Raw genomic sequence first — 14,577 nt, forward strand, 5'->3', positions numbered from 1 at the left:
ATTTCTCTTCTTGAGTAAAGTTCCTTTCCCCTCACTATCCAGTTATGAATATCATCAAACCTGCCATTTGACAGTTGTAGTAATTGCCCCGAATCGTGATATGAAGGGTTCTTTTGATTACTTATACGCGTACACCTTTTTTGTAGGTTTTGTCGCATTAAACAATGAAAAAGAGGGAAGTCATATGGGTCGAGATGTCTTAGCATATTCATACATTCTACATTACGCTGTTTAATGAGGATTTATCAGATTACAGCGGGGACAAAATGGAAAATTTTGGACAAATGATCGAGCATTTTCAGTTAAACCGTCTGGGGAAAATGGAAAAGAACGGAGGTATACCTGTGTACTAAGAAGAGAAAAAAAGCGTCTTCCTCGTGACGGAAAAACTATAGTTTCTCCCGACGAAGGAGCCTGAACCTCGGAGATTGCCCTGCAACTTGCGCTATGATAGTCGATGAAAGAATTTGCCGCTAGTCGCTTTGCTAAATAAGAGCTAAATCTTTTACCTATTAGTACTTTACTGTGCTGAGGCATATTTTGGATGGAAAAGACTGAATAATAATACATTTCCCGGCCTAGTTCTTCTTCTCTATGATTGTTTGTTAGCACGTAGACCTAAATAATGACCAAGTTTGTTGATTTCGCTTTTACTTACACTAAAAGTTTTATCCAACTCTCCTGCTCAATTTGTCAAAACGTTTTGTTTAATATTATCACTATATCTTCCTAGCTCTTTATTTCATGACCGTATATTATTCTATAACTATCGCTTCCATAATCTTTGCTATTATTTCATCTCATCTCACTCAGCCCTAATGCATCTATCGTTCCCCTCTGCACCTCCCACCCGACTCCAACTGGGTTAGTTCTCTTCTTTGTTTTTTGAGCTGTTGTTATCGATTTTTCTTAAGGAGGATTTTGCGAGATGATGACCGCAGAAGACTTTCGTCTCCCGCTGCCGGACGCAATACATATCTTCGAGTTCCGTAGTTGCCACGACCAATTCTAATAATTTTATTCATCACTGGTTCACAATAAAATAATTGAGATGATTTCCCGTTGTCGTCCTCGATAGTGATTTTAAAGTGACGCCATCACTAAAATGGCTGCCACAATGGGATGGCCGCTTCACTGAGAAACAGACGCTGCACGGACAAACTTTCCTCTGACTCCAACCCTTCAACTACTATGGCATGGGTAACCGTATCAGGAACAATCAGCTCCAGCAAGCAAAGCTCCAGGGGTGGTCAAAACCCATTAGTTTTTCCACCACGTCTAAGTTGTAGTAAAGGGGATTTATTTTCAGTGTAACAATACATAATCAGATGCACATTTGAAATGCAGGCCATGAAATTGGTTGAATTAAATAAGGCTGAAGTCCATAAGGAGGAAATTTTGTAGTAAAAACTGCTTTGCAAGACCAATTACGGGAGAGTAACGTTATGAGAAAAATTACGTTATTAGAACAGTTGCTTAAGTGAAAAAAGACCGAACTAGACTCTGTATTTGGCTTTTGCTTGAGCGCCACCGCGTAAAAACAAAACTTAGTTTATAAGTAAAGAAAGAAAGGAAGGGGAGAAAACATGTTTTAAAACAAATTTCAAAATAAAAAATTAATACATACATATGCGAATACATCTTCAGAAATGTTTTAGAAGAATAATGATGCATTGGTCAACTTCAAGGAAAATACTCCGAGAACATATTGTAAGCGTTCTGGCGAGGGCAAAGTGTCGGTTTCAAAAAGTCAAGCCAAGAAATTGGAGATGAGGTCGGGCCCATGTATCTCGATCGAGTTAAATGATTTTTCCTTGGCAAGTTTAAGTTGATTAAGAAGAGACAAACGCACGTCAAGGTATTACATTATTAGCATACGCAGGTAATCTGATTTGATCATATCTAATCTAATCCGGATTGATCAAATCTATAAGCGAGAGGACCGGAAAGCATAACTTCACCTAATTAGCCTTGTATGAGCATATAGGCAAATGAATAATTTATATTATTCATAGCATGGTACACATAACTGTATCATACTTGCCATACATAGTTATTTAAACAACTAGTACCTTGTTTAGGGAGACGGACTTTGAAATTACCATCTACTGCAATATATCTCGCGGCTCATCTTCAGTAATGAATGTCCTCTTGTAACCGTTAATTATGGCAACATTAATGGACCTAGGAGAAATGGTATCATTAACGAAACAGAATTCCTTCCAGTAGTATGCACCGACAAATGCAGTACGCAAAGTGTGTCAACCAATATCATGAATTATTTTGGATTAATGCTATTAATGGGGCCACAGAGACGACCCCAGAATAAATGGCGATCAATGTTTGAGACGCTTTGCAGTTAGGCGCAATGGTTTCCAAGACCCATGAAGCCGGAAATAGCTGCAAAGGAAATGGGAAAAAATCTAACAGTCACCGATATCGGAGAATAAATTCTTTCAGCTCACTAGAAGTATGAAAATAAAAAATCTCTCTCTATTTAGACAAACTAATCAATATCAATATGCTACTCGACCATTGCGTAAAATGTGTAAAAATAACAATAACTCCAAAAAAAAGAGAACGCCAAATAAGCCGAAATTTTCAGATAAGGAAAAAATATTTAGTCACTACAATTCACTGAAATATGATTCAGATTTACGTATAGTATAATGCTTTAAAGAGAAAGTAGACGGTTTGTATTCTGAGATTACAGAATTATCCATTAGAAAGCTATTTTCGCAAAAAATGACGTTAAAAACAGTATCAATTATTTTCTATCTCGCTAAGTTGCTTCAAGGAATAATACTTTGTAGAAAGTGAACTGGGATTATTGCACACAAATTTTGGAAGGAGGAAAGTAGAATGATTTTTTAGAGTGGGCTAAAATAAGTGTCACAAGAATAGGCAAATAGGTGGAAGAAATGGACAAAATAAATATTAAAAATGAATGAAATTTCGAAAAAATAAACACCCTAGTTGCGCTATATTTATTTGCTATTAATTCACTCATTACAGCTTCTACTATTGTACTATACCTCTACTGGCATCATGCATGCTCCCTTAAGCCACATTCATCATTCCTTTAATAGTCGCTTAATATTTACTCTAGTAAATGAAGTTCTGTTGATGATTTATTTACCACACATGCGAATTAAAGTAACAGGTCTATGTTCCTCGAGTACCACTAATTTACTCATTTTCTGTATTTGTATTATTTTTGGCCTATTGAAGGCTTTTGGTACGAAAATCATTGCCCCATAATAATAATAAATCAAATCACGTAAAATAAAATAAATCATAAATAAAGGCTTTATCAAAATGGAAATTGCATTTAAAGGCCCTGGATTTAACAATACTGTTAACTAACTTACTTTAAAAGTGAACCTTACAGTCCTAATTTTGTAAGAAAATGGAACTAATTCCACTAAAGTATGTCTGGTGATTGCCAGAGAATTTTACTTTTTATAAAGTAAGCTGTCACAAACTGAACTGGAGCAAAGTGTTTCATTGATGAAAATATACACATAGCCGCAAAGAACAAATATTACCATTGATAAAATATTTTCATTCATAGAAATTATGAATATCAGAATAGCTTTAACCTAAATGAATATCAACCCAGTCCTCCGAATAACCAATTATTAATATTGACAGAAAATCTTATTCCATAGATTCTCCTTTCATCTATATGAATGGATCGGCTGCTTGGCGGGGAGGATAGGTTGATAAAATGACTGGTGAGAGATGGAAGGGCTCCTACACGGAGGGAGAATACGAGCTCTCGTAACCTCTTCGGGCGAGAGAGGGGAAACATATGGACGATGTAAGGACGATGATTAGGTCGGTAATGATGATCCCCCTCTCACAGGGATGTCAAAAACATTGGGCTAATTTGGATAATATGCCTATACATATTAATATATGTATTATATGTATATATATATATATATATATATATATATATATATATGCATAAATATATGTAATAAACCATAAACACAGTAATTAACACCAAGGTCGGTTTGATAGGTGATGGTAATGTTCACCCAGTACTAAGCCCGACGGCGTGTAAAATTCACACATCAGGGTAGGGGGACCAGTGCCTTTTCCTGTGCCGGTTATGGTTTCCCAGGAAGATCTGGTACCCAAAAAATCATGTAGCATCCCCTGTAAGGCTTGCCCAGGAATCGAATCCGGGTCCTTCGGTCAGCAGTTAAACGCTCTACCCCTGGACTACTTCGACCCTGTATATAATAAAATATGTGTGTATGGTATGGTATGGTATGGTATATATATATATATATATATATATATATATATATATATATATATATATATATATATATATATATATATTTATTTATTTATATTTATATATATTTATAGAGAGAGAGAGAGTCGCATTCATAAATTTTTTATGTAAAAACATCCTCTGTGGACAGAAGGAACTCGGTTCTCAGGATATACTTCAATCCGTGGAAGAAGGTGGTTGAACCAAACAACCTCGACGCTTTCTGTAGAAGATAAAATATTTCCTTCAGCATAGTCGTGGAGAGGCTTCTAATTTCCCCTAAAGTGTTCCATAGTCTTAAAATAGGTCCATGATCATTCATTACATTCTGGATCCATTGCAGAGGTAGTAGAGCATGAGTCAAAAATCATGTCTACTACCATGAGGGGGAATCTTGGCGAGCATTGATTAGTCTTGCAATCAACGGAAAACTCAAAACTTAGCCCTATTTCATATTGTAACTCATAATAACGTATTCCACCCATTATTGTTTGCACGGCACCTCTCAGATTAGTGAATACACTTCTCACATCCAAGCGAATAATATTCCAATTAGAATGAAGTTTCCAATACGAAGGAAAATAGATTGATCTATCTCCAGCAGTGACCATAGGTAATAGAGCAAAAGAATACCTGCTGATCGCAAGGGCTGCAGCAAAGCCAACCGATTGGGGAAAGCCATTTCGTGATCCTTTTAAACGTTCATGAGAAATGCCATTGTTCTCAAGGAGATCGGAAGCCGAGTTGACTCTACGACTTGAGAACTTTTCTGGGCAATTTTTGGCTTACTTTGGTTGTAACGACTTTTAGAACGACACTTTTCTGGAGACTTCTCAGGTCTACATCTCGCTATGCTTGCGGTAGCATCCAACGTTTTGTTTTGCTCGAACACTCTCCCAAGAGCAGAGTTGGGTGTTCCGGGGATGAGGAAAAGAGAAGATGAAAATAGAAGAAAGGAGGAAAGGGATTCGTATTCCAGCCGAGATGGTACGTGGAGATTCGTTGAATGAACGTGAATTCAAATGGTGAAAGCCCCAAGATAGAGATTTACTCTTCGTCCTTTGAGAATTCTAAGTCTTTTGTTAGCAATGAATTACTGATCATTTCACGCTGCAAAAATTTTCTGTTACCATTAATCATTATCTTTGTATGATACTCGAGAGAAGAGAAGCCCCCTTAATACTCTTTTTCGTCCAGAGCCCCGCCTCAAAAACTCAAAGGAATCAAATGCAATAACATTTTTAGAGAACGAAATGTATGGAGAAAATTCTTTTACATTTGATTAATAGCGAGGAAGCGTGAAAAAGGCCAGAGCAATTAATGAATACAGCACGTGCTCCCGAACTTACAACGGAAACTTTAAATTTTCATTAGTTGACTAAATAATTTGAGAATAAAGAACAATGAAGGAGTAAGACATAATTATAAAGTTTTAATGGGAATAGGGTGTATAAAGGTAAATTTTGCATTAATACTTGAATTTGAAGCTTCATATTTGTCACAGGATCACAATTTATCATTACCAAAGAAGAATGGATAGACGAATCTATGTAAACTCTTATCTTGGCAGAAAATAATGGCGATTCAGTAACAAGAACCCAATAGAGCTCTTTCGGCAATGTAGTTAAATTATCACATTTTACTTCGACTTAAAACTAAACCTTAAAATATGCATTCTGAAAACAATTTGATAAAATGATCACAGTTAACGTGGCCATGGCGCTAATGCCCAGGCCTTATTATTTAAAATTCTGGATTACCACGGTGGAAAAGATAAATACGTACTTATAAACGATTTATACCATATATGTATATATATATATATATATATATATATATATATATATATATATATATATATATATATATATATATATATATATATATACCACTGAGCGCCAAATACAAATCAAATGAAGTGCACGTTATCATTCATAATTCATAATATGGTAGTCTGGTTTTGGTATTTGTGCACACCATATAACTACGCAATATATTAATGCGCTTTTTACCAGAAAAAGTCACAAAAATTCACTTAGGGTAGGCTTACAATAAAGAAATTCCAGGTTTCGAGACAAATGACAAGTTAAATCTAACGTTTTTATGCGTCTTCAGTAAACAAGTTCATGTGTTTCCCAAATTTTTCTTATCATTTCTTTCCACTTACTACGATTGATCAGTATTTCCATCCTAGGATTGGCTTACTGAAGCTACAACATTCTTATTAGAATGGTAGGTAAGACTGCGTTTTCTAGGGAGAATAATGTGGTGATTTCCCGCTGTCTTCCACATTGCAGTACTACGGCCGATACCATGCACTTCACTCTCGCCCACAGTTGTGGTAGCTGATGCCGGGCCGACCCACACAATCTGCGCCACTATTACCTGATGGTGAAACTACTACCTTTCACCATGTGTTCAGGGTAGCTTTAGTAGGAGTCCATCATTCTTGTTATCTCGCTCAGAAATACCATTATTGTGTTTTTCTATCAATTTGTGGTTGTCTTGTTCCGAAAAACCATTAACAGATTTTTTATAAGCTGAGAAATTAGCGTCAGTCATGGGAATCGAAGCAGCGACCTCCGGCTTCACAGTTAGAACAATCTACCTAAAATAGCCCCTTTACTTGATCACGATATCATCATTCAAAAGTTTAATTACCATCAGCCATGATACTATAAACGTCAAATTACACCATTAATTAGCATCTACATCTATTTATACCGCTGAGAATTCTAACCAAGCATACCAAACCCCTCCGAGAGGGTAATTCTCGCAGGTCTGACATGTTTAAGATGCCTTGTCATTTTCTCTTTCACGCCACCGTCACATGAGGTAGTGGGAAGTTTCTAAACCCAGGTTACAGCCTTGAATGGCATGGTTTCCCCTAGTTCAGATTTCCCTGAGGACGAATTTTTCGTCTGTGGAAAAAGGCATGAGGCAAACACCGTTCACGTAAAAGAATGAGGCAGGCAAAGTTTGGCTTGCAATCTTACCAGTTGGTAGGGGAGAGGAAATCCCTCGTCGGACCGCGCCGTAATGAGTGAAAATTGAAGGGAAGTACATATAAGTTGGTGTATACCAATGTTGGTTATAGCAGACTAGGGAATAATTGGACGGATCCAAGACGTTTCTGTCTTGCTTTTGCGTTGTTTTAATTCAATAGCGAGCCAAATGGGGTAAATTGCCTCGCTGCAATTTAGGATAAAATTACACTGACTTTCTAAAGCTGGAATTGATGAAAATTAATTACAGGAGAGTAAACAGGATAGTGCACTAATCTTTTGGTATAAGCACAGTTTTTTCTCCGCGACAGATATTGAAGAAGCAAAAAAAATGTGAAATATTCCCTTGATTATATTTCATGGTATATGAATCGGAAAGATGTCTAGGATTGAAATGAATAGTACTACGAAAAATTCAGTAATTGTTTGTTAAATGGAAAATAATATGCTCAAAAATTGTCAAAAGGATGATATTTTAATTCTTAATAATATGAAATATGGCATATAATATAAATTATATAAGCCCCGAAGTTGAGATCTTATTTATCCACAATTATATACGATAAAAAAAAACATTCCCCTTAAATTGGCTAATATAAAAGGCTAAGCTAAGATGACTAGGCTCATGTAGGCCGAGCTTCCAAGTGGAAATAGGAAAAAATAAGCTTGGACAGCAAAACAAAGATATTTACTGAAACTTAGCGAAACAAAACGACAATCTGAGGAGAGTATTGAGACAAAGTGTGACAATTTATCTAGGATTCATAATAATGACTCTTGGTGCGTTTTTTGGAATGTATTTTCATATTTTAAGCTGAAAGTTTAAATTTAAGAATCAATAATATCTTATCACTATCGATTATATTTGCGCAGATGATTTGCAATAGTGTAAGGCTTAAAAACTGAGGATTTATTCCAAACTAACATTTATATATAGGTCAGAAAAAATAATTGCTATTTTCGGATTCGGAAACCTAGTATTTTAGCATATTACTTATACATTTTTTGATTCATCCCATAAAATGAGATTTAAGCTAATTCTCTTTTAAATCATGGGAAAACATTGTAATTCCTATATGCTTCCTATAGAACAGTCATTTAATAACCATACAGAGTTATAACAAAATGAATATTCTCAGGGAGCCAATATACATACGCACTTCATCACCTTTTAGTGTCAAATAACAAACAAGCAGTTACGAGAACAAAGCGTTTGTACACATAAATTCATACTCTGAATTGAATAAAAACATTCTTAATCAGAAAGATAATGTTGAATGACTACGTGAGGACGAGGCATAGAAAAAAGGGTATATATGTAGAGAGAGAATATGGGAAGGGAATGTTAAAGTGATGGAGGGTAAGGTCAGAGAGAGGGGAAGAAAAGGGAAGGTAACGGAATGATACAGAGGACGGGGGCGGACGCAGAGAATGAAGGGGAAGGGAAGAAGAGGAGGGCAGTATAATATGAAGGTTTGTGAGATGGAAACAGGGGAAGGTGAGGGAGGCAGGGAAATGAGAGGTATGCAAGAGAAACTTTTTTGGGGGAGGGAGGGGAGAGAGTGGAGGAGAGACGAGGAATATCAGTGAGTAGGGAGGGGATAGGGCGTGGCGGAGAGAGGAGATGGGAGGAAGTGGGTAGGGTTGGGTGGGTAGCAAGAGGGAGAGATTTACAGATTTGGCGAAGCGGGGAGAGGAGAAGGAGGGAGAGAAAGAATAGGCGAAGGGAGTAGGAAAAACGGGGAGATGCAGGAAGAGGGTTGGCGGGGGAGAGCGATGTGAGGGAGGGAGAAAGGGAGTGGTCGGGCGGAGGTGATATGAAAAAGAAGCGCAACCCTTTGAGTTCTCGAAATTTTTTTATCGCATTAAAAAGTTTTCCATTTCGGAATTTGGGTTTCATTTGAGCAAAAAAATTTTTTAAAAATCCAATAAAAAATAAGATAAACGCAAGAAAAACCTTGAGAGCGAGAAAGGAGAAGGATACCTATTAAAAATTATTTTTTTACCCAATATTTAATTTTCAGCTGCTTTCATCAAAAATTAAATAAATTAAGCATTCGGGAATTCCAGTTTTTGTTTGCAGCGCTTTTTCAAAGTAGTGGCTCGTGGAGAGAAGGGGGTGAGGGAGAGAGAGAGAGAGACCGAGGGAGGGATTGTTTCGATATTTTTTTATTATTCTTCTACTCCTTCTCTCCGGAATTTCGTTTGGGGTTGTTAGTTAATATATATTACGTATCCTCTGAGAGTCCGCGTGCCCACTTTGTCCCGCAAGTATTTTTTACCAACGGATTCGAGTCGCTGCGGTCTCGAAAATGATAAAATTTCGCATCTGGATTTATTTCACTCGACCTGGACAGTATAAAACCTAATTATTTTACTGTGAATGACACGTTTCCGTGATGCCAACCGAACTCCCGAATTATTACTTTCGCTCGTGGTTCCATTCATCAGACAAGCTTTTGGTCCACGCCCATTTCATTTAACCCGATTATATTTGTCCGAACTTGCAAAGCATACAAAAATTTCGATTAGCAAAATATGCATTTTTCTTTGCCAGATGATATAAAATACCTTTCAAATATAATTATCAAAACAATTTTTTAAATATAATAATGCTAACTCGGCAACAGAAAATCTGCCAAGGGCTTGGATGAACGGTAGATTCTAGCTCAGTAAATTTACATGAGTGACAGTTACGTTAACACCCAAGTCAATCACCACGGCTCCGAAAAACCATTACGTTAAATGAACTGGCAGTAAAAGCATTCAATATGTAAATTTGTGTTGTAGTTCAGGTTCGTTACTACAAGTTTGAAAAATTTGACACAAAAATGCTGATCTCTTCATCACAGAAATAGGGGAATCTTTTATCTTTTGTTTTGCTACGGGGAACATTTTCACTATTTTCGACAAAGATAACCAATAACTGAAATGGTGGGACATGTAACATATCAAAAGAAAATGAGATTATCGTAACGTCATAAAATAGAATTTCATTTCGGCTAAGGGAACTAGAAGATTATTATTTGGAAATTTGTGTACCCTAGTGATTTCGAAAGCTTATAAAAATTCACATGAGTAGGTTTGCATGCGCATCAATATGGTAGGGTAATGTCATATATTCGAGTGCGAGAAAGTTACGGTTTCCTAATACAATTAGTTGGAGTTAAAATGTGTTGAGAAATGCATCATTCTATTTTAAATTTGTATCAGCGAACAGGATTGACCAATCGATCAGTTGGAATAATAAATAGTTTTCACAAAGCATTATTCTTCCATACTGATTGCGTTCATACACGCCCGTTTGCACAAATAATGACTATATAAAAAAAAGGAATAGAATTGAAAACTCTATTTTGTCTAATTCATCTTGACGTACTCGGTTGGCGACCAAATTCAGAAAGAGATTTGAAGAGAATTATTCTAATGAAAAAATAAGGAAAACAATGTACTGATAGGTTCATTAGTTGGATGATCAAGCGTAAATAATTTATGCAGTCGAAAAAATCTATAATTTTTAATTTTCTCATGCGTTAATATCTATAAAATTATACTGCGTTCGTAAAAAATTCACTCAAACTGCTCAGAAATTAAAGTTTAGAGGTTCTTTGAACACGTTACGAAAATTTCCCGGCAAAATCATAAAAAAAACCACGACATTAATGACGAATGCAATATAATGGAGAAAAAACCTTGCAAAAATATGCTGCCAACGTGAAGAAAACAAATTTGTATAGAAATGTTGATACTAAATGTTGTCTAACTGAATATTATTGTCTCAAGCATGGGGAAAGTAAATAGCTGATCTTAGTATTATTTTATCGGAATCCCGTCTCTACTAACCAAACCATTTATTGAAAGAAACATTATATAAAATTGGGGTATTATTTTGCCGCATATGATAGTTGTTAACTGACTTTATCTCCGATATGAATATGATTACATTTATTCACGATAATTGAATTACACTACATTAAAGTGATCAAATTAAAAACGCTGGATACACTAAATAATAAGGGATACGCTAAATCATCACTTTAATTTTAAATTATTTATGAACAAATATTCCCTATAATATCACTATGATTATATAAAGGTTTTTGTTTTCATGTAACTGCCACATTCCGTCAAAAATAGTAAATTTTTTTAACTGCTGCGAGTCTGAAAAAAAACGTACCGCCTACTTTTTTCAGAAATGGAAGGCAATTCAAAAGATAATTCCGCACATGTGAAGCAGAAAGCAAAAAGTGTAAGAGACCAATTGTAAGCCTCACGTGGTAATATGAAGTACCCATAGGTCACTAAAATTAAAGTATTTTAAATCAATATTAGCTACAAACAAAACAATTTATAATTTTAAAAAGTGTAAATTTGATTACTTATTCAAGGCAACAGTCTACGGACATGAGAGTGAAATTATGAACTATACGGTGGAAATTTTACTTTTTGCAAACTCTTAGACAAATTATTTAGAATTAAATCTGAAAATTCAAATTTAATGCAACAAAACATTTTGAAACGTAATTTACTCTTAATCGTTCTTTTTTTATATTCTGTTGTCATATTCATGAGTAGGAGAGAACAAAACCAATTCACTCAGAAAATTTGTTTCCGGTCAAATTACTTTCGTCACCCGAGGCTAGTTTTTTTCAGGTCGGCCATTTCCGAACTGTCTCAAGATGAAACATCGAAAGACTCTTTACCTTTTTGAAAAATATTCCGAGCATCTCAGGGATGCACTGGGTTCAAAACATTTCATGAACCTTCTCTATATAGGGAAATGGATGGGGAGAGAGAATGAGAGAGAGAGAGAAAGAAAAGCCTCTTCGAGTTCTTTAGCTTGCATGGGAAACGGGCGAGGGAAAGAGAGATAACGTCTGGCGCAGAGGGGGATGGGAGTGGGAGGGCTGAGGACGTCCGGCAGAATGTCCGCGGGGTGAGCGGGAGGGAGGTGAGGGTGGCGGGGGGTATGTTGTCACCACCGTGTAACGCCACTCACCTTGTACGCCCCCAAATGGTTGACGACGCAAGTGAAATAGACATCTCTGCCTTGGACGACCGTCAAGTTCTCCAATTCGGCGAGGAATTCCGGTTCCAATTCGGGGGACGATGGGTTGTGCTGACCTGTAAGGAAACGGAAATCGATGATTATTCAAATTCCTGTTCGCATATGAAAAAGAACCCACCTCATGGTACCCCACCTCTTCCCCCAATTCCTTCCTTTTCACGCACGCCCCATCCCCTCCCTTTCCCCACTTTCTCGCATCGCTCCACCGCCACCATCAAGTTCAACTCGCGGGAAAGGATGTCTATGTTTCCACTTGCAGCAGAATTACGCCTTCGCTTTCTATTTCACCTCCACACACATGGACAGCATGATACGATGCAAATTCATTAAAGGTGTTTCCTGCTCCTGATAAGATAAATGCACTTTGCACTCGTGAGCAATGAATACAGAGTGAATTAATGGTCCCATTCCCTAATCGGGATAATTATGTTCGATATATGAAATCAATTATACTCGTATATATACGGAGAAAATAAGATATCAACAAGTTTATAAAGTATAGTATATATTATAGCAGCGCGCCTAATCAAAATGTAGGTACTTGATCGAACAAGAAAGGAAAAGAGACGAGTGAATGAAATTATGTTGCAGCAAAGCATGACCCCTTAAATAAACCCCTGATAATATTTTAATGAACCCCACTATTGATGATAACTATGAGAATGACTGGAAAACTATTATGTCAACCTCATAGTTGTACATTTGTAGTGAATTAAGATCGCAACTTAGCCGTACAAAATTCCTAGACTTATTATACACATTCATATGTTATTGACAAAGAAACATTGAAAATTCAATAATTAAAAAAGTTCATTTACTTAAGATATGCAGATTTATTTTAAATTTCAGCAAGCATAGATTTACAGAGCAAGATAAATGGGTGATGTTCATTCAATTTTTGCTAATCTTCAAAATTCAAATTTGTGAAAGAGGAAGTCTCGCAATAAGTGAATTAATATGAATTATGACTTCATTTGATATCAAACTGCATTAAACGTTCATTACTTTATTTTTGAACTTTTTTGAAACATTTCAAATAAAACCTTTTCAAATTGTATAGGTTTAAGTGCGAAATAAGCATTCCGAAGGACACATACTATAATGATTAATCATTTAATCATGCGAAAAGCATTAACTTATTCAAAATAATAATAACCTTAAAAGAAAATCATACTTTTTGTCTAAAAAACTATATTTATTCATAATAAAAACATCAATACCACGTGCATAACGCATCATCAGGACTGGAATGTAATACAAATGCAATTGTAAACACCATTTTTGCGTTAAGAGTAGACCTTCACTATATGATATTTTGTGATATTTTAAACAAATATTTCCACCAATGTGGATAAAAATTCATTTAATGGTGATAATAATGGTCAATAGAGATGAATCCGTAAGAAATACAAGTCAGGAAACACTGATTGGATTTTTAAGTTTCAGGCACCAATTCGCGATCGATTGCAAGAAGACTAACATAACTAACGATCGTACTAACGCACGAGTACTTAACAATAAAGAATTCTCATATTTAAGTTTCCCGTTTTCAAAGAAGAGAGTTTAAAAAAATTAATCAATTTTTGGAAGTAGGGTGCCAAACACTCAAATCATAATTAATCAATCTTCCTTGTCAAAAAACAAGTAGTTCGAATCCCTTTTCAAGCACGCATACTTGCTTTTGATACAATGATTCTATTAAAACGGTGTGAGGCAGTTTTATACTTAACCGTGGAAAATATGTAAGGAAAAATTCTCACTCTATGTGAAAAAGGATAAACACTATATCGGATTCAAATATGTACAGTAAAAAAGTTTTACATATTTTCCTTAGCATGCTATTTATTACATTTGAAAATAAACCATTATAATGATGAAAATTTGCAAAAATGAATAGAATTATGTCTTTAGGACAACCCATCGACTTACGTAAATTGCACTAATAGAGATTCATCTGGCTAACCCCAATTATTAAAAACAGATGTCAACATTTATTGATATTGCAGACCGAACTTTGGAGGAGAGTATGAAAAATAAGGAAATTAAAAGATGTTTGAATAAGCGGTTGGTGGTGGCATCGGTTTCCCAGTGTGGAGAACGAGGCGAGGCCGATTAGGTAAATGTGGACACCAATGTGTGCGAATGCAGATAACTCTCATCCCTAAACCTCGTCCTTTCGTTCGCTGATGCCAAATAACCCTGGAAATGGTCCA

General features: G+C 35.9%; 1 protein-coding gene across 2 annotated transcripts in view; it reads right to left on the reverse strand.

Moving 5' to 3' along the window:
• The window catches only part of LOC139693703 (lachesin-like), a 702,929-nt gene that overhangs the window by 254,120 nt on the left and 434,232 nt on the right, over positions 1-14,577 (reverse strand). For both annotated transcript variants that reach the window (XM_071591961.1, XM_071591968.1), the window contains one exon: positions 12,296-12,420. In XM_071591961.1, coding sequence (XP_071448062.1) covers positions 12,296-12,420 — 125 coding nt within the window. The remainder of the gene's footprint in view (positions 1-12,295; positions 12,421-14,577) is intronic.

This window comes from Hetaerina americana, unplaced genomic scaffold, assembly GCF_022747635.1.
Source record: "Hetaerina americana unplaced genomic scaffold, ioHetAmer1.1.p SCAF_1, whole genome shotgun sequence".
Lineage (NCBI taxonomy): Eukaryota > Metazoa > Arthropoda > Insecta > Odonata > Calopterygidae > Hetaerina > Hetaerina americana.